Below are 27294 nucleotides of genomic sequence, written 5' to 3'. Positions count from 1 at the left end.
TATATATATATATTATTGTGTTAGTAATAATCTATTATACATAGTTTTGAGCAAATTGCAAAGTTTGGGACTTTGAAAAATGTTGACGAACATCTTTAAATCTTTTGTTTTCTTTATGTTCTTTCCATTTATTGATTGAAAAGATCAATTTTATTTTTTTCTTAATTAATCTTTCATTTTTTAATAATCCGAAAATTCACATAATCTTTAAATCGACTATATCTCTCAAGTTCGACTGAATACCCTTTCCATATTTGGATTCAATCCCGAGTAAGATAATATTTTGTATATTTTTTTTTAATCATTAGACCAACTAAATTTGGGTACTACTCATCTTGCAAGTTATAAGATCCAACTCATCGTCATTTTCTTCTCCTCTTTTCTCGTTCTTTTTCTTTCTTCTTTCTCGAGATAGATACCCGATAAAGATGATTCCGAAGAAGCAAAGCTTGAAACCGTAGAGTATTACAAGTCGGGATTCGTTTTCGATATCGTTTTATTTCCTTTTGCATTCGAGTTAGACGGTCTATACGATCCATAAAGGGTGATCTAAACAATCATTCATTATGGGCAATCTTGATGGTAACTAATCTCGGAAATCTAACAAGTGATGTAAAATAGTGTAACTAAATTCTCATTTCAAATGCATGAGAGAATCCTTATTAGTAGGATCCAAATCTAGAAATTTTTGAAATCTCAAAGTTTATTAATAACCGAATCGATCTGAACAGAGAAATACATAAACCAAATCCGATATAATTAAAAACCGAATAGATATGGTTTACCTAGAACTATAAAACCAAACCAAACCAAACCGAAATCTAAACCAATTCAAAAATTGTGGGGTGGGTTTTAAATAGGAGAGAGAGTGAGAGAAAGAGAAATCCAGGAAGAGAAGGTACAGATAACAACATAGTAGATGAGGTTCTGAATCACTAAGTTTCCTACTCTACAGACTCAACACTTAGACTCTAAACCATCCAATTCCAATGTCTGAAAGAACCAAAAACAAGAAAAACAAAGGAGACAACATAGAGAGAGATTTTGTCTTTAACCTTAAACACCTCATGGGTCATCTTCATTTTTCTTCTCATCCCTTTCATTTCCTTTTCTTAGATGGCGGCTGGCGAACATCTTCCTCCTCTTCCTCCTCATCATCGTCATCGTTGTCATCATCATCGTCATCATCGTCATCATTGTCATCATCATTGTCGTCACCATCATCATCATCATCATTGCTTCCTCCATTGCCATTGGCCTCGGGATCATCCTCTGGGTCAGCTTCTTCCTTTTCCTCCCCAGAGAAATCTTCATCACCTGCATCATCATCATCGTCGTCGTCGTCATCATCCTGGTCATCAGCTCCTTCCTCATCATCATCATCATCCTCAGTTTCACTGCCGTCTTTGTTTTCCTCGCCATGACGTTCCATCTTGTAAAGCTCCTCAAAAGGAAATCTACATAAAGGAAATCAGATCCAGATCGACCCAATTAGGTATAAGTATAGCTCTCGTTCCACGGACAATAGACTGAAACTGGGATCCCGAGGCACAGCAAGTTACCTCTGTTCTACAGCCGTCAAACCAGTCAGCAGAGATCCTGCCTGGAATCAGACAAGAACACATGTAAGTGAGGAATCATGTCACCAACAATGACTGATTACGATTCATTCCACACAATGTGCAAAAAGGATGGACAACGGTGAAAAAGAACCAAGTTGAATATGTAACCATCAAAATATACAGAGGCAGTATGGAATCACATTTAAACATGACAGTAAAAAACTAAACCACATCGGTGTAAATTGTTATAACCCCAATCCGCAATATGTTCAACGAAACATGTTACAAAGACACCTTGCCCGAAAGGGGACATAAAGCATAACAGGATAACTCAAGCAATACCATAGACGCGTCGACATAACAAGCGCATCTACATAACAAGAAAAGTGTGAATACGAAAGAAAGAAAAAAACAGGTCGAACTACAATTGCATGAAAGCAAAGAACAACATTTATGATTGATCAACTTGCAGTACAGAATAACCCAAAAAAGCAATGATAGGTAACAAAAAAGCAGAATAGGAAAATCGGCCCAAATCTCTAAACTGTTTAATTTGGTTAAGGCGACAATTTAATCGAGGGTTAAGCCTTACTCCCAATCGCAAACAGTATGTACTCACAACCAAGAACGACATGAACCGATTGGTGGGAATGACAAAAGCTAACCAGGAGATAGCAGTTAGGCCGAAAGGGTTGCAATGAAGATAGTTGACGTGTATATCGTAGCATAGAACTAGTTCGAGAATCGAAACTACGTAAAGATTTGATATTGCAAAAGATTGCCATAGAAGACGACGGTATTCAAACAACAGGAATCAAAACACAACCGAAACAGACAAAATTCATCGAAACATAGAGACGAACACATGGTAACCTCACTGGCCAATGTAGTGAAAGGGTTGAAATCAAAACAGAGCCATTTTCAAGCCGAATATAATACAAAGACATAAATCTCAAGCCAAGAAATCACAAATATGAATCCAGAGGAATGAAGTCGTGATGCAATTCACACAAAATAGATCCAAATAAACCAATAACCTTTTGTTATATTGATGCCAGAGCCATCTCGTCACTACAGTAACACAAGATAAAACCCTAATTTTCACTGAAATCACTATGATAACCACACAGACAATACCCTAAAAGGCTAAAACATAAAAACAAGAGTTCATACAAACGATTAATCTCCAATTTCAGAAACGCGAGAATTTGATGGAAGTGTTCTATACCACAAGGAGCAGACACGCTACAGTTCTGCCGACAATGATAACCGTCTCAGCGACCATGACTTCAGTTACAGAACAAGCCCATGTCTGCTTCTGGTTCCTCTCCACCGAGCTAACGACGGCGACCTCCATATCTACCGAAGAAAAAAGCTAAAAAAGCTACAAAAAACAATACACAGAGACAAAACCCCTAACCTCAGAACGAAAACTCCTACGGACCCAGAGATAGGGAGCGAGAGAGAGTGAAGAAGAACCTGAACAGGCTTACGGTCTGGATCCGGTCAAAGAGTAAACCCTAGGGTTGGTCCGATTAGGGTTTTTGTGGGGGAATTTGATACCGGCAGATTAGGGCTTGCTATGTCCAGAAAAGGAAAGGTGGATTTTTATCTGGTCTAGTGCATTGAATGTGGAGTGGAAGTAGTATAAAATGGTGTGGCAAATTTAAGTATTTTCAAAATTCCTCTCTATGATTAATTCATTTTATTCATTTTTTCACTATGTTTTTTTTTTAAAACAAGCAAGCCGCAAAATAATTGTGATTGGATAGTGACACGTTATCTATTTTTAGTGATGACGTTCGGCCTGTCTGCGTATGTGTATATGTGTATGTACATGGGTGAAACCATGAAATTGGATGGGTCTCATACCCATCCATGTAATTAAAAATATATATAATTTACTCATAAAGTTTAAAATTTTAATAAAAAATATAAAATACCCTCGTAACATTTTTCTTTTCTTTTTTTTGTAAAACTACTCTATAAGATTTGGATTTTTTCTCCTAATAATAAAATTTTCTGGATCTGTCAATATGTATGTATGTATGTATATATATATATATATATGTGTGTAACGTATGTATTATTTTTTTTTATTTTTATTAGTTTAATTAATCACGGTCGCTAAAATGACATGATTGTGACGACGTTTTTAAGTGCGTTTGATTAGGTGGATAAATTTGTTAATTTCTTAAACGCATGGCCAGTAAAAATAAATGTATAATTTACGGTTGGTTTTGGTTACATATGAATAATACATATTTTTAAACTAAATTATTTTTAAAATTAATTAAATTATTCAGACAAACTAAATATAAATGGGGTAACAGAAAAAAATTGATAAAAATGAAGATTTTTTAAGAAAATAATTTTTATAAAAATCAAAATTGAAAAGAATTTAAATTTGATAGAAAATGAATATAACAGACCATCCGCAGCAATAGTTAACATAATTTCCCTTGGTCCGATTTTTTTATACATATTGATCATATCGAATTGCTCTAATGTGAAATGGATTAGTGATAATTATGTTTTAAGCCATATTAAAATCAAAACAAGAATTCAACTTCGAAAATCTCATATCAAACATCAACATTTCTGTTTTGACTGTTTCTGTACGGAACTAATAAAGGCATCATGCTAACTTAGAAGATTTGAAGCAATATATAATACCGTAAAATATACATTTACATTTTTTTTTGTTCTCTTTGAAAATGGGCGTGGCAATTAGGGTTTCAAATAGTTGAAAACTAAAACATCAAAATAAATTTCTGTATACAAAATTTATATGTAATTCCTTGAAAAAAGAAATACTATCAAAGCATGAGAAACAAGCGAATGTATTATCTTGGAAACAGGTTTGAGGTTCAACACACTGAAAACTTAAGACCCCTCATGATCCACTTCCCCCAAATTGCTGGAACACTTGAACCAGTTCTCATTATTCCGACCACAATACAAAACATGCTATTATAGTACATTGAATTCTGATTTTCGATAAACCCAAAACAGGAAAAAAAAAACGAGGGTGGGAAAAGAAGATATCACCGCCAAGCCGTTTTCCGACAAGATGCAGTGGAGATTATTGTGAAGAAAGTGAAGCATTCCTTCAGATTGAAAAAGCTTTCATTGGCTCTTACGCTCCCACCATTCCAAGAACTTAACCTGAGCCGCCATTGTGTCCAATTTGTAGAGTTGCAGAGAGTGGTTCGCTATTTCGTGACCAAACGTCCACCCGAACACAGCTCCCGCGCCTAACGCCAGTGCAGCACCTACCGATATTACCGATGATACGAAAAATTAAGACAAGAGCAGAGAGAGAGAGAGAGAAGGAAAAAAACAAAACATTTCCCAAACTATTCAACTAGTGTCTGGTTCCAGTCTCATCCATTTTGGTCCTTTCACCAGTAAACAAGTTTTGCAAAGGATTAAACTGTTTTACCATGAGGGCTTCTTGAGTATTTCCAGGCGAAAGCACCAGTTGATACAGCGCCAAGAACACCTCCAACAGCACCATAGTTGGCTGCTTCCCTTGCTGTTTTCAGCTGGAATGGGTCAAAATATGTCAGCGCATTTTCCCACAGGACCCAAAGTGTTTATTTCTTACATTAAGGGCTCCAAGCAAATAGATAGAACACCACACTGTGAATGTCAAAAATAAACATGATATTTGTAGGCCAAAAGAAATCAGATGAACAGAAGAAGAGAGCACAATGGCAGTCCTACGAAGTTAACTCGGAAGAAAAGGTAAGTGACACATACAATACAGGTCGGATTTGCAAAGATCATGACAAAGTTAGGGGCCAAAAGGAGAGCATAGAAGAATTCAAACCCTCCTAGAAATAGATGAAACCCAATATCACTAATTCAATTAGAACTCTACAAATTCCTCATAAAATCATCAAACAACTTGAAATCAGTCTACGTGTGTGGCTCAAGATACGATGATTTAAGATGAAGTTTCATGGACAACAGTTGATTCAGGTCAGGGCACAGAATTTGCTCAAGTTTCATACAGATTAACCCTAGAAAAAGAAGATTAACTCCGATTCCAATAACCAAACAGCACATCCATTGCAGAGTAAACCAGAATATGCCATTTTGCGTGCACTGACAGAAATAGAACAACAGAATTCCAGTGTATGGAAATTATGAAGCAACTACTTGCAGATCCGACAGCCTTACAGTACAAGACGTTAGCGAGTGACGACAAATTTGAGATTGCTCGCTAATAAAAAGGAATCCAAATAGTGGCAATCCAACGGAGCAGATTCAAAGGAAACAATTGTGTCATAATCTGGAAACTTAACATAATGAGATTCCAATTCCAGAGATCAGGAAGGAATCTGCTTGTGTTCGCTTGGCATTCTACGGCAGGATTAGCCGGCTGAAAGTACATTCTACGGCAGGTCAAATGATTCTATCTCCAAAAAAAATTTGCAAGGAAGCAATGCCCGTGACAGAGACTAAACGGATTCGCTGTTTAGATTGGGAATGGAAGAGATTTCAAGTTCAAGTAAATGCCATTGATTCTCATTTGTCATTCAACACAGTGAAATGATAGGCGTAGAGAACAGATCAGTGAATTCACAGACATACAAACATAGACACCTCCAAAAGAAAAACAACAGGAAAAGAATCAATAATGATTCAAAGTGTATGTAGATTTCACAAGCCTATGCAACCCACGTTGTAACGATTGAAGATCAAATCAGAAACCGAACAAGAACCTATAAGCAGAGACATAGGCAAAAGGAAAAGAAGCAGCCAGACAAGATATAGGCATACACAGCCAATCGATGATTACTCACAGTTATAAGTATAGATCGATACACTGAATCAAACATATAACGGAGAATCCTAAACGCTTCATATGTCTCACACTCGGAGCATAAGCAACCACAGGACAACCAAACACCAATAAACATGAAAAGCGCAAATCGACAACTCTCCAGATTAGCATAAGCACATAACACATAACAACGAATCCACATCATGCAGAAAGAGAGAGAGAAAGAGAGAGAATACAGTGGGGCCATAAACAGGATCGGAGGCGATGAACTCCTCGACATCGGAGGAAGACCAAGAAGGGAGAGGCTTGTCGCGGTTGGTGAACCTCGAGTAGTTCTCGAGGAAAGAGAACCTATCAGCCCAGAACTCTTTCCACCCGTTCCAATGTTGCCGGAGAAAGGACTGGGACTCCGCCGCCGATGAGGATTCCGATTCCACCATTTTCGAGCTTCTTCTTTTCCTTCTTCACTCGCCGATTCCGAAATCTCCCTTCCGTTGCCCTTCGGAACTTTTCTTCGTCTCCCTAGGGCGAGCTGCACTGCTCTACGGCGCACATACATGCGGGTTGGTACGTCTGCCAATGATATTTCACCACGTGGAGAACTAATCGAAACTTTTCACAAACCCCTGGATATTATGATAAAGTTTCCAAAATGCCTCCTTCTATTAATGTTGTCAAATAAGTCCAATTAATTTTTTAAAAAAAATAATACAAAATATAGCATATGGTTTATGCAACTTGTGGCAATGATTTATCATTTTAATTTAACAAGGGGAAAAATTATCGATATTCGATTCGTTTCAGCTCAAATTCTTCGTTTATATTCTAATTTTCAACTCAATTTTTCTAATTCATTTAATCCGAACAGAAGGTACAAATATTGTATCCCAAATTGGAACTATACTTATTCTTTTTAATTTGATTATGTATATTAGGATGAATATTTCAGTTTTCAAAACTTTTAAACACTATATTCATCCAATATTTTCTAAAAAGGTTTCCGTTTTCATAGAAAATTTTCATTTATTTTTATATCCGATTTGAATTTGTTTTAAAGAAAATAATATCTAATAGATTTAAACGTAAAATTCGATTCAATATAACCATACAATTATTTGATTTGTTTCCGTATGGGATAACTAAATAGAAATTGTAGTGTGGCATTGAGTTCCTCTGCGATCACGCCAAAATGAGACGAAACGATGAGATTTTACAAGTTCAATCTCCAAAGGACATACGTCTCGTTTGGATCATCAGCAATGTGACATTCCAATGTAGGATGAGACTAGAAAGCGATCGTCGGTGCAAATGATATGGAGAAGGAACGACTCTCTGAGTATCACTAGACCAGAAGAATAAAGGAATGAATCAAACGCATCAAAAATTCAAAATGAGAGAGATTTAAGGATTGTATAGGTATCAGACTGCACAGTTAGAGATAACTTAAAAGAATTGATTGAACTACTTATACTAACTAACAATGTGCTCCTACATTTTTGTTTGTCTATTCTAAGAGAATTCTAAAATTAAGTGTGCTCGTTTTGCAACAATCTAAGGATGGATGATATATTTTCCTGTTTCTCGATATGAATACCAGTAAAGACAAAATACACTGAAAGATTTCGTGTTGGTGTGTGGGTAGTTTCTACATTTGGTAGCGACCTCGAGGCGGTATGGACAATCCATAGAACATAGAAAAAAAAAACTATCGGAAACAATCACGAGGCGGTGCTTCACAAACTAAATACTCGCAGACCAGGAACGGTCCAAAAACAACCAAAAGTACACTATACCCTTATCGACCAAGACACCGACTTACCTCAGCCACCGTCGTCGATTCCGAGCTCTATTGTCTCTCGAACCGCGTGTGTCAGAATGAAAAAGTCGAGGCATTCGGGTATGAACCCTAATCCTCCCTCCGAGTGAGAGTCTCTTCTCCGTCAATGGGTCCAAAAACCCCCAAAGGAAATACGAAACAAAAAATATTCTTACGTGAATATGCAAAGACATATTATCTTAAAAAGAAACAAAAATATTTGGACGACTCCACCATGTTACGTTTCTTTTTTCAATACGCGATACATTTTTTTTATTATTATTGGTGCAATGATGTTTAAATTGAAACAAAATACTATAATGTTTTGTTTGAAATGTTCTGTCCAATAAACAATAAGTGGGCAAATTTCCATTTTGGATCTCAATCCAATTCAATTCTACTCATTTGAGTTGGACTTTTTAAATGTATTTGAATTTTTTTTTTAATTTTGATTAACCCTACATGTTTTTATTATGTTGATCGGTTGGATAAAAATAAATTAATTAATTAAACATCAATATATGATTGCATCCTATCAAAAAATATATTATAATCGATATATGATATATCTATATGTAAATATAATCTTTTACAAACAAAATACTTGTTTAACCTTGTTAAGAAGACATATCATTATAAGAAAACAAATAAACACATTATTTATTTAATTTTTCACATATATATTAATGAATTATATTAAAATCATTTTTAATTTCTTTTGTAATAAGTAAATATTATGTTTAAATTTATGAAGATAGGTGAAAAATTTACATAAAAGTATCAAAAAAAATGCAAAGATAAAATAGTTATAATTGAGAGACAAACAATTATTATTAAATATTATTACTAGATTCTAATTAATTAAAAACGATAATAGACCAAATGGATTACAATTTAACTCAGAAATCTTCATAGATTGGATTTATAAAACCCAATTTATGATTTAGCTCAAAAAAATAAATACACATATAAATGTTATATGATTGATTTTTTGCCTGAATATTAATATTTGAATTTGAACTTTTTGTAAAGTATATTCTGTTTCAAACAACAAATCGATTAATTTAGCGAAAAGATAAAAGCAATAATGCCATCTTAGACCAATCCACAAATAGTTAAAGACAAAATATCATGGAGAATTGTAAATTTCGTTCCAAATTAATTATTCTCTTTCAGTGGTTTTATATTAATATTATATTATAAGCGAAATAGCTGTTACGTGAACTTTACATTGTTTTGATCTCGTGTGTTTCTCGAAGTTTATAAATTAGATATTAAAATAATTGTTTTCTTATATTGGATATAATATGACAAACAATTTTATATAAACAAATTATCGGTTGAATATATATTGTTGGATGATTATGTATAGAAAATATTTATGCACATCTAATCTACCGTATGATTAAAAAAAAGGTTTTTTATGAATTATAAATTTGAAAAAATCAGTAAATTTTGAAAATGTTTTTTTTATGTGAAAATGACGTCTAAAAATTATCTGTAACAAAAAAAAAGAAATCTGCATTGACAAGAGAAAATAAATCACAAATTCACAGCACACCTAAATAAAGTTTTAAGTTCGGAAAAATATGTAAATATTTTATATATGAATACACGTGGCAAAAAATGATTTCCATGGGGAAACAATTGATATATGTTTTCTTTGAATGAAAATGACAGAGACAAGTGACTGTTCGGACAGCGAATCAATGCTAAAATTTATATTTAAATATTAATATCATATCTTCAATATTTCACACACATTTTATATATAATTAGAAGAAGAAGAAAAAAAAAAAGAATTTGAAAGAGTTGACACACACGTCGTTCGTCTTAGACGCTTATTATTTTTACTAAAAAGATTTTATTAGAAAAAATAAAAATAATTATTATAAAAATATTTTTGTAAAATCAAAACGACTAAATTAATAAAAGATAATAAAAAATTAGATATTTTTATAAAAATAAAGATTTTTAATATCTGAACTTGATTCGTTTTCGATTTTGCCTAGATAGAGTAGAGGGTATATAGATTTGAATTTAAATATACAATAATAGAAGATAATTATATAATATACTTATAAATATTTGAGTCGATTCAAAATACGGCAACTAAATGTCACAACCACCATAAGAAAAACTGGATATCCAAAACTCACACGACATGGATACAACTACTAAACGAGTGTTTTTATTGAAGAAGTGAATATTAGTCTACATTAATTGTGTAATTATCTTATCTTAATCACGACATTAGCATTCAGTTTCAAAATTTCTTCACTAATTGAGAACCGGATATTAACCTTTAGACATTTGTTGTTGATTTATTTGTTTTATTAAATTATTATTGTTTCCGGTATTTAAGTTTAAGGTATAGCAATAGATTACTGTTTTTTGTTTTAGAAATTAAATTCTATATTGGTGAATAAAATCTAAAACTAAAAGATTTCTAATAAATTGGTTGTTTTGACTTAGGTGTCATGCAGTAATTTTCAGTTGTACTACTGTTTTTTTTTTACATTATATTACAATATTTCACATTGAAAATCACAAAAAAAAGTAAAAAATTGTTTTCTTTGGAGTAAATTTAGCAGATAATTCCAAGATGCCCCTTTGTCGACGAACACATCGAACAAAGTCTATGATAGATTGGTTTTTGTTTTTTTATTTTGTTCTTTTGGCACTGTCCATGTGGTTTTCCCTTTGCACACGGTGGATAATTGGAGGAGGAATGTTGTAACCACATGTCACATACATACATACATACATACATACATACATACATACATACATACATACATACATACATACATACATACATACATACATACATACATACATACATACATGATTGTTTTTTGTTTATTGGCACTATCCATGTGTGTATATATGACATTACAATACATATGTGTATATATATATATATATATGTTTGTTTACACGGTTTCTGCAAGATTAGGTCAGAATTTATTTGTTTAAATAGCTATAATAAGATGTAACATGTATATATGGGACTCCAAAACACAAAGTATTGTTTTATGTCACTATCAAGTAAAACTTATTGTCAAAATTAGATCATAGAAAAAAAAGTATTTCTAGAATTTATTTCAGTTTTTAATAATAAAAAATTAGACGGTGATCTTACGAGTAGTTTTTTTTTAACTAGTATTTTTATTTTAAATTTAAATTTGATTCAAAAGTTTATTTAGGTTGGTTTTATTTAAAAAATTATTTATTTTTTATAAAGTTTTTTTTTCGATTTTTTTTTACTTAATTAGGATTCGATTCTGTATCAAATTCTATTTGAAGTTGTGATTGTGGCCAATTATAATTTAAATATAATGATGTCTTGTCAGATTCGGTTCAATATAATTTTTAAATTCCTTGCAAATCTATGAGATTTTATCTAGAAATGTAAAATCCAAATTTCGTAAATTAGAGATCAAGGATTTGTGATAATTAAATACCACCCACCAAATTTACCGATGTGAGATAACATCATTACACGGACCAAATACATAATTGAAAAAAAAAAAATCTTTGTCACATCCAACAACTCTATTTTCAAAGATAATTATTTGTAAAGCTAAGGCTTTTGTGACACGTGACAACAACCATGTTAGGAATATCACAAGAATAATCCCGCTAATTAAAAGACAAAAATAATTATTATTTTTATATAAAGCTGTTTAATTTTGGGAATAAACCGAGAATTATTTTCCACCATAGAAGAAAATTATTTCTTTTTTAAAAATGCGATTAACATGGTGGTGTCACGCTAAAGAAGAATAAAAAGGAAGTATCTTTGATGGGTAGTGAAATACTTTGGAAATGGGCAAAAGGAAAAAAAAAAAGGAAGAAATCATCAAAAGGTAAAAAAAAAAAAAATCTTTGGGAGTTATGAATATGCCGACATTTCGAGGAAGAGAACCGCGTCGGGCAAAGGGTCTCTAAACACAAATAAAATCCCGAAATCATCTTCTCAAACGTCAGTCACAGCCATTCTCTCTCTCTCTCTCTCCCGGTCTCGATCAAAACAGGAACATTGAACATTGAGGCCACACAAAAAGAGAAAACAGATCATAGAGCATCGAAGGACAGGAGAAACCAGACGCATTATGTTATGTCGGAGATCCAAAAGTGCGTTTTTGCTTCTGGGTTTTCTATTTTCTTTCCTTCTCATCGTCTCTCAGGCCACTGGGACATCGACTTCAGGTATGAGTCAGTCACATTTTGATACTCTGTTTTTGCCCCTTTTCAAATCTATACTTGCTTTTCCCCCCCATTTTTGTTTGTGTTCTAAGAATTTATATCTGAATAATGTTTCTGGGTTTCTTCTGGTAAGAATTGTTTTTCATCAGCTTGTTCTTTGGGTTGTTGTAGATCGGTTCCTCTATGATCAAATCGCACTGAGAAAGATGAAGACTTTTATCAGAATTAAGTTTTTTTTTTGGCGATTTAATTTCTTTCTTTAACTCTGGATTATTTTAGGGGTTGGTGAAGATGGTGCAGTTCCATGGAGGAGAGATGTTGTAGAGAGGGCTCTCGCGGAGGAAAACGGAGATAATTCATCTCTGATTTTGGCTGCAAAAAGGACAAGAAGAAAAGACCCTCTTGAGAATTTCAAGCTCTACAATGGTGGATGGAACATTAGCAACCAACATTACTGGGCTGTGAGTGTTTTTTTTTTTTAAGTTTTGTCGCTGAGATTATGTTTTGAGCATTTTTCCTTGATGGGTTTTTGTTTATGTTCATCTTGAAGTCTTGGATTCTGATTTCCTAATTAAAGTTTCAATCCTTACCATTAAAACTTTGTGGTTGAGATTATGTTATGAGCATTTTTGTTGATGGGTTTTTGTTTATGTTCATCTTGAAGTCTTGGATTCTGATATCCTAATTAAAGCTTCAATCTTTACCATTAAAAACTTTGACGGAGTAGAATTTGACAGTCCCTAGTTGAAGTTATATTTGAAATCTCTCACTCATGAGCCTTGAATAGATTTTTTATTTTTTGGAACCAATGGATGAAAAGGGGTTTGGTTAGTTTCTTAGTTCTCGTTGTTGGCAATGAATCTTCAAGGTTCTGAATGATACTTATAACACCTGAAATCAATATCTGGTCCCCAATACCTGAATTATCAGTAGAAGTTCTTGTGATTTCACTATGATTTACACGTCTCTCTATTGCCCGTTTTCGATAAATTTGCGATCTTTATCTAAATTTCATCAGGAATGGATCCAAGTGTTGACCTTTGTTCATAACCATTTGTTGCAATGCAGTCTGTTGCTTTTACAGCGGCGCCATTCTTTGTAATATCGGCTGTCTGGTTCGTGCTTTTCGGGCTGTCTCTGTGTCTGATGTGCTTTTGTTATTGCTGTTGCCCTCGTGAACCTTACGGCTATTCCCGCCTCGCTTATGCTCTCTCCCTCGTTTTCCTCATACTCTTCACCATTGCTGCAATGTAAAATTTTCATTCATCCCCTTTCCCTATCCTTATTTCTTGAATTGCTACTCGGTAATTGATAATTTTGTTGTGATATTGGTTTTTGTGTTCTTCATGCTCAGTGTTGGCTGTGCTTTCCTATATACGGGCCAAGGAAAATTCCATGCCAGTACAACGGATACGTTGGATTACGTCGTGAGGCAAGCTAATCTCACGGCGGAAAACCTCAGGAATGTGTCAGATTATCTAAGTGCGGCCAAAAGGGTCGATGTGGAATCGAACTTTTTGCCGGGGAATGTTCAATCCAGCATCGACGATATACAGAGGAAGATCGATTCTTCTGCCACAACTCTTTCTAACAAAACCATGGAGAATCAAGACAAAATCCAAAGCGGCTTGGATACCATGTAATAGCTCGGCGTATTTTCCATGTTTTTTTTTTCATCCTTTGTCTCGGCTTATGATTTTCTTTTCTTCTGCTTCAGGAGACTTGCTCTCATCATCATTGCTGCTGTGATGCTCTTCCTTGCTTTTATTGGATTTGGTGAGTCATCTTCTTGTTCATTATCTATGTATTCAAGATTCCTCGAGATCGGTGTTTTCTACCATTGCTAACGATTCTCATTGTGATTTGCAGTATTGTCTATCTTTGGATTGCAATGCCTTGTATACACGTAAGTGAATTTTCGTTTTTTATCGGTCTTATTATATGCTACTTTCATTACCGGGATCGGAAATTTGTTCATCTGCTTGGCTTGGTTACACATCTGATTGATATTGGCATGGCAGGCTTGTGATTCTTGGTTGGATCCTCGTCACGGTTACATTCATCTTGTGCGGTGTATTCCTTCTCCTCCACAAGTGAGTTTTCATCAATTCCTGGAACACTTTTTTACGCATCTGTGCCCGTAAATCTTTCGATATCACGTTCTTCTTTCACCTGAGTTTTTCGCTGTACTCAAAACCCTTTTGTCTTGTACTTTTCAGCGTGGTTGCAGATACATGCGTTGCAATGGACCAGTGGGTCCAACACCCTACAGCTCACACGGCTCTGGACGATATTCTTCCGTGCGTTGATAATGCTACTGCAAAAGAGACATTGGATAAGACAAAGCTCGTGACTTTCCAGCTCGTGAACCTAGTCGACACTGTCATCAGCACCATATCAAATAGAAACCTGCCGCCTCAAGCCAAACCCTTATACTTCAACCAATCTGGCCCTCTCATGCCTCTTCTCTGCAACCCCTTTAACTCCGATCTCTCCAACAGGCAATGCAAACCCGGCGAGGTCGGTCTGAACAATGCCACGGAGGTAAAAAACCCTCGGGATCACTCCTCCCTATACCGTAAAAATCTAGCATCTCAAAAGGGGCATGCTCGGATTTGAAAACCCGACACAAAAGTCTCTCAAGTTTGCAACTTTATGAACCGAAAACCTCATTTGGCAAATGGGTTTTTCCTTTTTTTGCTTGTTCATCAGGTATGGAAGAACTACACTTGCCAGATCAATACACCAGGGACGTGCGCTACAACTGGTCGTGTAACCCCAAAGCTCTACAACCAGATGGCTGCAGCTGTTAACATAAGCTATGGCTTATACCGGTATGGTCCGTTCTTGGTAGATTTGCAGGACTGTGACTTTGTCAGATCTACATTTACGGACATACACAGAGATCATTGCCCGGGTCTCGGAAGGTACACGCAATGGATCTACATTGGTCTGGTCTTAGTGTCTGCAGCTGTGATGCTGTCTCTCGTGTTCTGGGTGATATATGCACGCGAAAGGAGGCATCGGGTTTACACAAAGGATTACAATGCCCGACATCCGGGTGATCTTCGGGAAAAGTGAGCGTTTTAAGAGAATGTCGGATAGGGTTCTTCGGGTTTTAACCGTATAGATTTTTTTCGGGGTTAGTGTACATTTCTTCTGGTTGGAAGCCTTGTGTTTGTGTGCAGTATGTGATGAAACTTGTGATTGTTTTGGTTTAGTTTGAGAACCAAAGTGACTATGTCTGGTTTTTGTTGAAGGATATATGACTAAGGGGTGGAATTTTTTATATTTCATTGTTTGAAAGAAGGCGCTCTTTTTAAGTCCATTTATCATGATTTCCGATCAAGATTAGTAAGTAAAAGAATAATGATTCGGTACGGTTTATTCGGTTACAGATAATTTAGAATTGGTTGTTTCAAATTTTAAAAATTCATTACCAAACGGTTATTTGATTTTAATAATTTATGTTTGGTTCGTTTTGATTATGTCTAATTAAAATTGTAGTGGAATTAAATTTCGGTTAAGTTATAATAATAAATGAAACAAATTTGGGAATATTGTTGAATTTTTTTTAAAGATCTCTGTTATATATCATAGTTATAAAACAATTTTATTATGTTATTTTTTTAAATTATATATATTAATCGGTGATGCATAGATTAGGAAAACGGTTATATTCGGTTTATTTGGTTATGGTTAATTCAAATTTGGTTTATTCGATCTATGGATAATTCAAGTGTAATTATTTTATATCTCGAAAAAAACGGTTATTTAATTCTAATCCATTTCATTCGTAAATTAATCGACCGGGTTCGGTTTTTAAATAACCGAACCATTTGCCCATGCGCAGAATTGTCGATAAATATGCACATAAAGTTCATGAGTTCTACCTTGTTGCTTTACCCATCGAGAACTAAAACATAAATAATAATATAATAATATATTTGCTGAAAATCGAAATGCCAAACCGCTGTGACCATAACTTGAAAAGCAAAAGGGCCGGTATGGGCCGCATGGACAAACAGACCGAATTATTTAAAAAGAAAAATAATAAAATATTTTATTATATATTTTTCCCTTTTTAGTATTTACAAATTTCAACCACAATATTTAACTAATAATAAATAAATAAATATTTTATGATCAATTTTACAAAAATTAAAATTTGATATTCAAAATGTAATATATTATTTTTTTTAAAACTATATATATATAATGACACATTATGTCAATTTTATTATTCTACATAAAAATTGACTGATTTGGAAACTATAAAAACTTAGTGGGATTTGTTTCAAATTTCTTCCAAGGACTATTTTGAGAATATCAATAATAAAGGACCTCATGCTGTTTGAACACTCAAAAGTGACTAAAAAACCTTTTCTTTAAATGAGCATTCGGCCAACAAAATTCAAAACCGAACTAGATTCAATATAAAAATCAAAACGGTTATAATCATTTTAAAATTAAAATAATCAGACTTGAATATAATCGAATCGAATCCAAATCAAAACTTGAATAACCCACCACTATTCAAAACCTTTATTTAAAATTATTGTTTAGTTTGAGTTCAAACATATTATGATTTTATGGTCGAAAATTGATCCTAACAAAGTTTGTAACCTATAGTAAATATTTTTTTTATTAATTTTTTAAGCCATTTTGGTCAATAACTTGTGAGTTTGAATATAAATACATATATATACACGTTTGTCATCTACTTTTTATTTTTATTCATTTTTTTAAATATTATGGTTAATAATTTGTGACTTTGAAAAAACATATATATATATATATATTAAAAAAATCTAACCGTTAATTATGTTCCCTTCAAAATTTATATATGAAAAATATCTAATCTTAAGTACCAATGCAATTTTGTAAATTATATTTCAGTTGAATGTAATTTATGTCAAACCAAAGTTAATCAAACCCATTTGTATCATATTAACTCATGTTTATAGCGATCATTTTCATTTAATTTAGATTTTGGATCGAAATAAAGTTGACCAAAAACTCAACCATCTATCCCTCTTCAATGCACACAAGGATTAATTTACATTTGGTAATGTTTGTCCACCGAATCCATATAATCACATTTACATAAAAATAAAGGGTCCAACCCAACATCAAACTCCAACTCGAACATAATTAAAAGGTAAATGAAGAATTTACACACAGACATATATATACACATATATACACACACATACATTCTCCATGAATGTTCCGAAGATGGAAGGTCAAAATTAACCTCCAAATACGTTGGAGAATTGACCGTTGACTTGACCAGTTAAAATCATGGGACAGATGTAAGGACAGCCTCCAAAGATGAAAGAGTTCAGTCACCGTTGACTTTGAAATCTACCAATACCATGTCCCATACACGATTACGCAATGTCTAAGTTGTTTGCTTGACTTGGTCAAAATGGCATTTGTCATTAGAAAATGTAACAATTATATGATAGATTATATTAGTCATTATATATATATATATGTAATGTTGTCAGTGTTAGGACTTTGGGATGCACTTGTTAATAATTAGATGGACCATGTCGATGATTTTAGTCACAAAGCTATAAATGTTTTGAATTTCTCTTCTTCTCATGGAATTAAATGCTTTTTGAAATTATGTCGCGTTATATTTATTTATTGTCACATCATATGAAAATTTGCAATGCCAAATTTCGAAACTATATCATGTTATTTTATTTTTAGTTTGTAGGGCTTCTTGTACTCATTGCTATTGATGTTATTTACAAAAGTTTTCGTGCTTTTATTTCTCAAATATAAAATTTCGTATATTTCTATAAAGATTAATACATTTTTTAAGACAAAACACCCAAGCATTCTTTAGCTTTCAACAAACTTTTCATTGTACATATCACAAAATAATAAAGATTGACCTATTTGCAGTGCCCTCGAAATTGTGTTTGACAATTTCCAATATGTCACATTTAAATAATGCGAATATATTTTATGGTGTTAGAATGTTGACATCTATCTTTGATAATGTATATCGAATATATAAAACTCGAGAGATAAAAATTGACTAAAACTATATTGTACATGTCATTTGGATATACACTTAAAGATATATCATTTATATCTAATAAAATTTAAATTTAAAAAAAGTTGAAATAAAACAATTCATTTTAATTTAATTTATTTTTTTCCTTTGAGCTTAGATTCATCAAAAAAGTTGGAAGAAATCAATTAATCATCCCAATTAAATTATCAGAATGAGGTGAATCTTTTGTCTCCTGAAAATCTTACAACTAATTGAATTTTGGGTTAAAAATTAATATTTTTAGTCTAACTTTATAGAATGCTCTGGATATAACCAGAACAAAGAAATAAGTTTAAGATTTTATGGAAAATTTTCAACCATAGAAAAGCTCAAAATTTAAAAGAAAAATATTCTCAAATTATCTAAAATCTTCGAGCAAGAGACCCACATCATTATCCTCACGTATTGGCATGTGGCACATTTGTGTTCGCGGTACTTGGTCTAATAGATTCTTCTTAGATTTTAATTTTTTAGGTTAATGCTGACTATTTTAATATATATTTGTTGAATTCAAATTAAAAAAAATGTATAAAAATTAATTCAAATTGAAAAAACTTATTGGATAGAATATTTTTAAAATTAAAGAATCTAATGTAAATAATATTTAAAAATTTTAAATGATAAATAAAATATTCTTATAAAAATATTTTTAAATGAAAAATGAATTTAGAGAATAATGATACGGTTTAAATCGAATAAAAATTAAATATACATTTAAATAAATGTAATATTTTAAAATAAAAATATTGAATGGATTAATAATAGAATTATAAAGTTAGAAATTTAGAAATCTAACATATTTATTTGGGTAAATCTCTCAAAATTTCTAAACTTATAAAATGGTGAAAAATTAATTCTTAACTTTTTGTTTGACAAACTTTTTTTTTCAAATTTAAAAAATATATTATTATAATTTTCAAACTTTTTTTTATAATTAGGATGGTTTTCCGAGCCTTCGTCCCGACTATATCCACCTTAGGTTCGGGACCAACCTTTGTATATGGACCATTTTAGTCCAGAAATTACATCTCTCCCAGCACTGGAATTGAACCCATGAATTTGAAGGTGACTTTGTCACATCCCAACCACTAGACCACCAATTGTTAGGTTATAATTTTCAAACTTATTTATTGATACTAGAAGAAACAATGTTACTCCATAAATTTGTTTGATAATTATAATAATATATTTTGTAAAATTGAAAATTATAATGACACATTTTGCAAGTTTAAGAATAAATTTTTCAAATAAAAAATTTTAAAATTTTTTTCACCTTTTATAAGTTCAGAAATTTTAATAGGTTTTACTCTATTTATCTCTTTTATAAATATGTTTTGTAATTTTAAAATAATATTGGGACAACAAAAAAGTATGGGCCTCTTTGATTCGGAAACAAGAAATTCAAAAGATGGATAGACAAACATGAACAGTCTCTCGATGAACTATCATCATAACATTGATTAAATATCCAATAATATAATGTCGAATACGAGATAAGGTACGATGTGGCAAAAAGCACAAAGTATTATATTATAATAATTAAAATCGAACATATTATACATGAACCGATCTAATTCAAATAATGCATGGATGCATGCATTGTATATATAATAATGATTTAAATAGAACATGTATAAGTGAATCGATCTAATTCAAATAAATGCATTATACTATAATGATTTAAATAGAACATGCATGCTACATATGATTAGTCTTAATTCCACGCGACGGTCCATTGCAATTATTGAGATTTTCCCGTTAGTGCACAAGATCCTTTTGTTGATTCGGTTCTCTATGTTTCAGATTTTTAAATATGAGTATTCTAACCAATTAATCACATATATTGTATTATAACAAAAAAAAACATGTTCATCGGAACAAAAAATTATTTCGATCACAAAAACATACCATGAAAATTTATAAATAACTTAAATTTAACATCAACAAAATAATAAAAAAATAATACACTATTTTTTTCAAATGCGAAGAAGTTGATGCCGTATAAAGAATTGGGCATTTGATCTATTTCATATTGAACCAATCCATTAATTAATTTTTTATCACACATGAAAAAAAAAACTAATGATTGACTTAAATAATATAAGATTATCTAAGAGTTGTTTTTTGATCGGTAGTTCATTTTAAATCCTAGTTTTATATATTTTTTTAAAATTAAATATATTGTTTTTCTTTATTTTTTATATTTATACTTGGAATTTATCAAATTTCTTATACGCATAATTTCAATGATCTTGAAGGTGAAGATTCCTTGTCGCGCCTAATTACACACATCATAGGATACAATGAAGGATCGAGTCGACAACTTAACATGGGGAGACAAAACTCATATTATATGTCCGTTTGGACGTTGTCTCTAATAATTCCATCTGTATTTAATTTCTATAAAAAAAATAATATATTCCCCATTTTTTTTTAGCCAACAGTTGGACCCATAACGTAAAAATCTGTCAATAAACTATTGGCCGAACACTGGCCATTTATAAATTTTATGTATTAGACTAACGTCAAATAAAATATTCGATCATAATTAATAATAATAAAAATAATAATAATTAATATTTATTAATAATAATCTATGCCGCTGATTTGATTTCGGCAACACGTGTCGGCTCGTCACCTTATCTTAGTCTTGCAAATGCGAACCAATGAAATTAAATTTTTACCAAACTTTAGGGAAAAAAAATTGTTTATTTAAAGGCTGTATTGTGAATCTATGGTACGAGTTGTATTGTGTGAACCCCACGAGTTTGGAACCCGCCTCATCAACTTTATTCACTTCTGTAAATTCAAGTTGTAAATATTATTTAAACATATATATATATATATATATATATATATATATAATATGTATGAATATTTATAGAATCTAGAAATTAGGGGCGGATACGGGTGGCTATCCGGACTTTTTAAGGTATCCTTATCTCGGTCTCGATTTTTCGTCGGATTTTCGATTATAATATTTCAGTCTCTATATCACGAAATCCGTGTATCCAAAATTCGGATACCTATGATATGAGATCGGATATATACGACATAATCTGTGACGAAATTTTCAAACTCAAATTTGCCGTCTGATGGGACCAATCTCTATCTCATTGATTCACGGATAATAAATTCCGGATACCGTGAGATAGAATACTCGAAAACCCACGGATTTCGGATGAAAATATCTACCCCGCTAAAAACCCATTCAACATATGATATTTTCTAATTTTTAATTTAGGTATGGATTTTAACTTCCTGAAACCGTAACATATAGAATTTGAATCTAGTTATATCAAACGATATTAGTATTTTAATATTTTTTTAGAATGATCAAGTTCTGTGTACTATTTCAATATATAATGCTTAAGCCATTTTTTTTTTCAAATACAATTTCTTGTTGTGAAAGTTTTTAGTAAATATTAATCAAGAAGATTTATCAATTATAATTTTTCTTTTGAGATAGATATTCCTGGTTTTTTAAAAATATTTTATCTAACTTTCATTTTAAAATCCCAATTTGAATGAGATTTTTCTAAAAGTATTATTTTTAAAAACTTTTCTTAATTTAATTTTTAATTATATCCTTTTCGTATGGCTGACGATTTCCAAGCCCATATGCCTAATGGTGACACTTGGTTATATAGGATCACACGTGGCAATTGGGCGTATTATGATGTCCAACGGTTTCGTCTCGCCCAAGACGATAGGTTTCACCAAAACCACCGGCCGCTTTTTGGTTTCCTCTCTCCATCATGTTCCTAATCGAATCATTTTTTTTTTACATTCTAGAATTAAAAAATCATTACCATAATAAATTAATTTTAAATTAATATTAAATTAAAAAAAAAAATAGAAGGATTACATCTAAGTTGTGTGGCCACTAAACCACCTTTTACTTGGAAAACCTCTTAATATGTCAAAATATATGGTAAGTTTATTTGATAAAATTAAAATTATATTTTTTTGGGAATTAATTTGGATGTAAATTTGTGGTTTACATCAAAAATTGAAAACAATCACCGCCACCGCCAAAGAAGATAATTTCTAAATTGGCAAATATCAGATAATATAATAAAAAATGTACATAAATTATCTGTGTATAATTCTCGTCACACGTGGCAAGTGGTTCAACGTTTTTGTTTTTGTTTTTGCCAAAAAATTGTTTTATATACCTCTTTTAATTTATTTTTTTGTTGGAGATGTTTAATATTATGGTTCAGGTCCTTTAAGAAAGGGAATAAGCAAAATTGTGCCCATAGCTTTCTGTGAAACCGTTTGATCCCAACTGACGTCCTAAATATTAACTAACCCGACCAAGACCCAACCCTACTTCTCTCTAGTTAGTTCAAATGTTTTCAAATTCGGTTTTGCTACCCATAACTTTTGTTTTCTTGCATTTTTACCCCTACGTTTTATTCTTATATTTCATAGCTATGAAGAGAGATATAAAATAATTTTTTATCTACATAAAAACTATTTTTTATGATCTAATTATGTTATATAAGTATTCTTTAATGATATTATAAATTATTCTATATAATCTATAAGTTTATAAAATTTTAAAATATAGTTAAAATCCGTTAGATTTGGATATCCGTGTTTATTCGAAAATTATTTCGTAAATAATATATTTCGAATATTAAAAAAATTGTGTTTGAGTTCAAATTTTAAAATACATAATCGGTCGGATCTGAATTCGAATTTAAATATCTTTAAAAATCGTAGGTATCCGATATACATCACCCGTATCACCACTTTTGTCCGTAACATCCATAAAATAATATTTCTTTAATCATTTAATTTATATTAAATTCCAGATTTTTTATAACAAAAAATAACCCAACATAGTAGATACATACATGTATTTTCTTCTCCCATTTAAGTACATAGTACTTTTCTTCTCACATTCTATTAAAAAAATGATGTGTTATTTCCCTATTCTCTAAAAAATAGATTTTACTTTCTTTTTAATCTGAAAAAAGATATATAAAATATAAATAGATAAGCTCAAATAAAACTATCTAACTATTTTATTTACATAAAAATATTTATACTCTAAATTTATTTTATAAAACTAATCAATTATTAATTTTAAACTAAAGACAACAAACTATATCATTTATTTAAAAACAATCTTTCATTTTAAATTTATACAAAAATTCACCAACTATATTAGTTTTGAAAAAAAAAATCATCAACTATTTAAATTTATACATAAATTAAATCTATATTATAGAAAATATAATTTATATATAATTATGTAAGAGGTATTATGTATTTTAAAATAAAATAAAATTATGGTTTATTTTGTTTAAAATTATAGATTGATGGGTTTTTTATAATAAATTTAACATAATTTTTTAAAAATATATAGTTATTTATTGTGATAATGAGAATTGTATCATATATATATAATTTATAAAATTTTATAATAAATGTAAAATAAAATATTTTTTTAATAATTTAGATAGTTGATGATTTTTTTCAAAAGTAATAATTATTAATTCATATAACGAATTTAAATTAAATATGTTTAAGTAAGTTATATATTTTATTATTTTTTTAAATAATATTTGATGAATTTTTATAGATAGTTTAAAGTATAAAAGTTTTTCTGTGCAAACAATATAATTAAGTTTTTAGTTTGTAAAACGAAAAGGAGTGGGACCGATATGTTGACTAATTGAGGAAATTCTAAAACTTATGGGGCACAAAAGCAAATTATTAAAAGTAGTATATCTAGAGAGAGAAAAATATCCGAGATTCCGACTTTACCCTTCTCGACCAATCGCTCCTATAAATGACGAGGGCTGAGTGAAGCCAGGTTTGCCAAAACGAACAGCCAAACACGCCTTCGAGAAGAAGAAGATAAAAAGAAAAAAAAAACTTCACTAAAAAAAAGCAGAAGAGAAAAAAAAACGAAGAAGAAGAAAAGGAGAACAAAAATGGCGGCGACTTCTAGAAAAAGCAGCGGACCAGTGCTCCGTTCACTCTCTCCCTCCGGAAGATTCTGTTACAGTTCTCACGTGCCGTCGCCGATGCCGATGCCGCGGCCTTCCGCCACTGCCTTCGCCTCCTCCACCTCAAGCTTTACCTCTCGCTCCTCCACCTTCTTCCACCGGAGACCCGCCCCTCCACCTCGCTACGCCGCAGCATCATCATCCGCCGCAACCGTAAGATTCTCCATCGACCGTCCGACGTCTCCCGGCCGGTCGATCTCCGCCGTCGGCCACTCACCGCGCACCGCTGGCCAGATCGTCCGGAACCAGATACCTTCACAGCAGAAGCGTACCTGTATGTGCTCCCCGACGAACCACCCTGGATCCTTCCGCTGCAGTCTCCACAAGGCGGCGGCGGCGCGTGGATCTCACGCGCCGTCAAGTTACTCGCCGAATAACCGCCTTCACGCGCGGAGATCGGCCATGACGAACTCGTTGGTGCGGATCTGTGGGGTAGAGGGAGATCTGGTGAAACGAGCACTCGCGGCACTCATCCGGCCGTCGTCGCACCAGCAGCGCCGCCGCGCAGATTTCCGGCCACGGCAGAGTCGCCTCTCCGTTATGTCAAAGGCCGATGAATCCTGCTCATGATATTCACCGGCGACGATGACATCGTCATCCCGGTGTTTTTTGAAATCTCCGGCGACTGTGAAATTGACGAATTTCTTTTAAAATTCTATAGATAACCGCGTGTGGGTGTATATATATAGACGAGGAATATAGAACATGATTTGCTCCGACGGCGAATCTGTGGTACAAATCGAAATGATGACAAAAAATTCGAATTTTGCAATTTTCTCAGAATCAAAATCATTGATGAATTTATAAAAAAACAGATGTCGAAATTGAAGAACGAATTCTTCAAATCCATGGAACAATTTGTTGAAGGCGTCTGTGTTCGTCGTCTCCGTCTGTTTTTCCGTTTTCCGTCGTCTTTTCCGTCCGTTTTAACGTTTCCCGTCCGTTTTAACGTTTTTCCGTCGTCGTCTTCGTTTTGTAGGTGTACGTGCTCTCCTGCGTTGGGTAGCGTCGATCTCTCCTCCGGTACGTTTGAGCTGTTTAACTTTTATCTGATTAAGTCATTAATTAAGTTGATTTTGTTTAATTAATTTGAGTTTTTTGTTAACTGTTAATTGAATTTGCAGGTTTAATGAAGGAAATCACAAGATTCTGATTCTGCGAACCTAAATTGTTGAACTCTATAAATTACGTTAATGATCACTAATGACCGTGTTCGAGATTTCCAACAATGGAGGAGGATTGGGACTGATATATCCCGCAAAAAGAAAAGTAAAAGAAGCTTATATTTCGATAATTAATTTTAAAAAAAAAGAATAATTATATGAACTTACGGGGCAAAAAATCGAGAGATATAGTCGAGATTTATCTAAAGATAATTCATTTTAATCCGAATTAAAGGACAAAATAATTCGAATCAAATTAACAGTCGGCCTTCATTAAATGTGGACAGCCGACTTGTCACACTCTATCCTTAAGTAAGCAAAATTGTATGACAAAATAGACCCACCAAATGTCAATCATAATGTGTTGTTAATTGGCTTTTGTCGAGCGATGAATGCGCTCTGCTTTGTCCCCATAACACCAAAGTGTAAAGACAGATCTCTACTACTCATGGTTCGGCAAGATAAACCCTAATTACGACTCACAATTTGGATATACAAAAAAAAAATTCAATATTACAAATTTGTGTTCGATGTTGACGTGGATTCGACTTTCGGCTTTGGATTTTTTTTAAAAAAATTTTGGTAAAAGGTAGCCCAAAATAGAGATTGAATTCGGGCGGGATGACATTTTACACATTTACCTTACCTCTTCACTAGGATTTGGATATTAGACAGTGAGTCTATGATTTCGGATAGTGTTAGGGCTATAATTAGTATTTGATCGTCTCGATATCTCGCCTTTGTATAGGGGTGGGCAAAATTATCCAATTTCGGGTATCATCCCGATTCGAAAGTCGGATATCCGAAAATCGGATAATAAGATACAGATCAAGTTTAAATGTCTAAAATCCAAAATTCAAGTTAAGATTCAGTTTAATATTTTCATGTTCGGATAATTATTTGTGAATATCCGAATAATAGAAAAATAACTATTATACCCTTTATTTATTAGAAAATTACAAAGATACATATTAATGATCTAATTATTTTTATGTAAAAAATTATCATTTTGTGATCTAGTTATTTTGGATATAAATTTTTTTCAAAGGTTTTATAAATTATCAGTATGTAATCTATAGATTTATGAATTTTTAATCAAAATATGTTTAAAATTCGTCAGATTCGATGAATATCCGCAAATATTTTATCTCGTAGATAGTATAATTCGGATACACAAAAATTCGAATTTTGATCAATTCAAATGAAAAATCTCGAATATCGAACACTGCTACCTTTGCCTCTCAATTTTTCTTCAAATTATGGTTGTAAAATATTATAATATCTCAATATCGGATTTGGAGTTTGAATACACTAAAATTTCGGTATAATGTTTCACTATCGCCGTTTAATAATATGCCTTTTTGTAGAAGGTTTCTCTATCGAAACCAGTTGTCTATATATATATTCTTTCGAGTTTGATTGTGATTTCGACCCCATAGTATGTTGGCCCGACTAATTATAAAAGAATTTATGTTTTAACGATAATGATATTTCTATGAAATCTCTCGAATTTTGTATATTTCACGAAGGATAATATATTTGGGGTTTTTTTTAATGACTCCAAAACCATATAAATTTAGAACTTTAATCATTCGAAAACCCGCCAATCAGTCCGTCTATCATATTTTTACTAACAACTGGTCGTGT

General features: G+C 32.2%; 4 protein-coding genes across 7 annotated transcripts; 2 read left to right on the top strand and 2 right to left on the bottom strand.

Annotated features, from left to right (window-relative positions):
* Positions 1-866: 866 nt before the first annotated feature.
* Positions 867-3181, bottom strand: LOC104808953 (prostatic spermine-binding protein). Of its 4 annotated transcripts, none has more exons than XM_010534809.2 (4): positions 3042-3181; positions 2791-2946; positions 1563-1603; positions 867-1457 (listed from the first exon to the last, which is right to left on the bottom strand). In XM_010534809.2, exons 2-4 carry the CDS (start codon positions 2917-2919, stop codon positions 1100-1102), a joined length of 528 nt encoding a protein of 175 aa, XP_010533111.1. In that variant the 5' UTR covers positions 2920-2946; positions 3042-3181; the 3' UTR covers positions 867-1099. The 4 variants fall into 4 exon arrangements, with proteins under 4 accessions (XP_010533111.1, XP_010533112.1, XP_010533113.1 ...); XM_010534810.2 differs by having other exon boundaries at positions 2791-2937; XM_010534811.2 differs by having other exon boundaries at positions 2791-2921; positions 3042-3180.
* A 1203-nt stretch (positions 3182-4384) lies between these two features.
* Positions 4385-6862, bottom strand: LOC104808952 (succinate dehydrogenase subunit 6, mitochondrial-like). Its single transcript, XM_010534808.2, has 3 exons — positions 6594-6862; positions 5008-5110; positions 4385-4837 (listed from the first exon to the last, which is right to left on the bottom strand). Exons 1-3 carry the CDS (start codon positions 6795-6797, stop codon positions 4692-4694), a joined length of 453 nt encoding a protein of 150 aa, XP_010533110.1. The 5' UTR covers positions 6798-6862; the 3' UTR covers positions 4385-4691.
* Positions 6863-12079: 5217 nt separating this feature from the next.
* LOC104808951 lies at positions 12080-15681 on the top strand. Its single transcript, XM_010534807.2, has 9 exons — positions 12080-12388; positions 12665-12846; positions 13454-13635; positions 13740-14024; positions 14103-14161; positions 14255-14291; positions 14407-14478; positions 14605-14929; positions 15098-15681. The coding sequence occupies exons 1-9, from the start codon at positions 12292-12294 to the stop codon at positions 15464-15466; spliced, it is 1608 nt and encodes a 535-aa protein (XP_010533109.1). The 5' UTR covers positions 12080-12291; the 3' UTR covers positions 15467-15681.
* Positions 15682-24315: 8634 nt separating this feature from the next.
* LOC104808950 lies at positions 24316-25810 on the top strand. Its single transcript, XM_010534806.2, has 2 exons — positions 24316-25507; positions 25609-25810. The coding sequence occupies exon 1, from the start codon at positions 24410-24412 to the stop codon at positions 25052-25054; it is 645 nt and encodes a 214-aa protein (XP_010533108.1). The 5' UTR covers positions 24316-24409; the 3' UTR covers positions 25055-25507; positions 25609-25810.
* The last annotated feature ends 1484 nt before the right edge of the window (positions 25811-27294 follow it).

The sequence above is a fragment of the Tarenaya hassleriana genome, unplaced genomic scaffold, assembly GCF_000463585.1.
Source record: "Tarenaya hassleriana unplaced genomic scaffold, ASM46358v1 Cleome15, whole genome shotgun sequence".
Lineage (NCBI taxonomy): Eukaryota > Viridiplantae > Streptophyta > Magnoliopsida > Brassicales > Cleomaceae > Tarenaya > Tarenaya hassleriana.
Note: the sequence above shows the minus strand (reverse complement) of the source record. Positions and strands in the feature narration are given on the sequence as shown.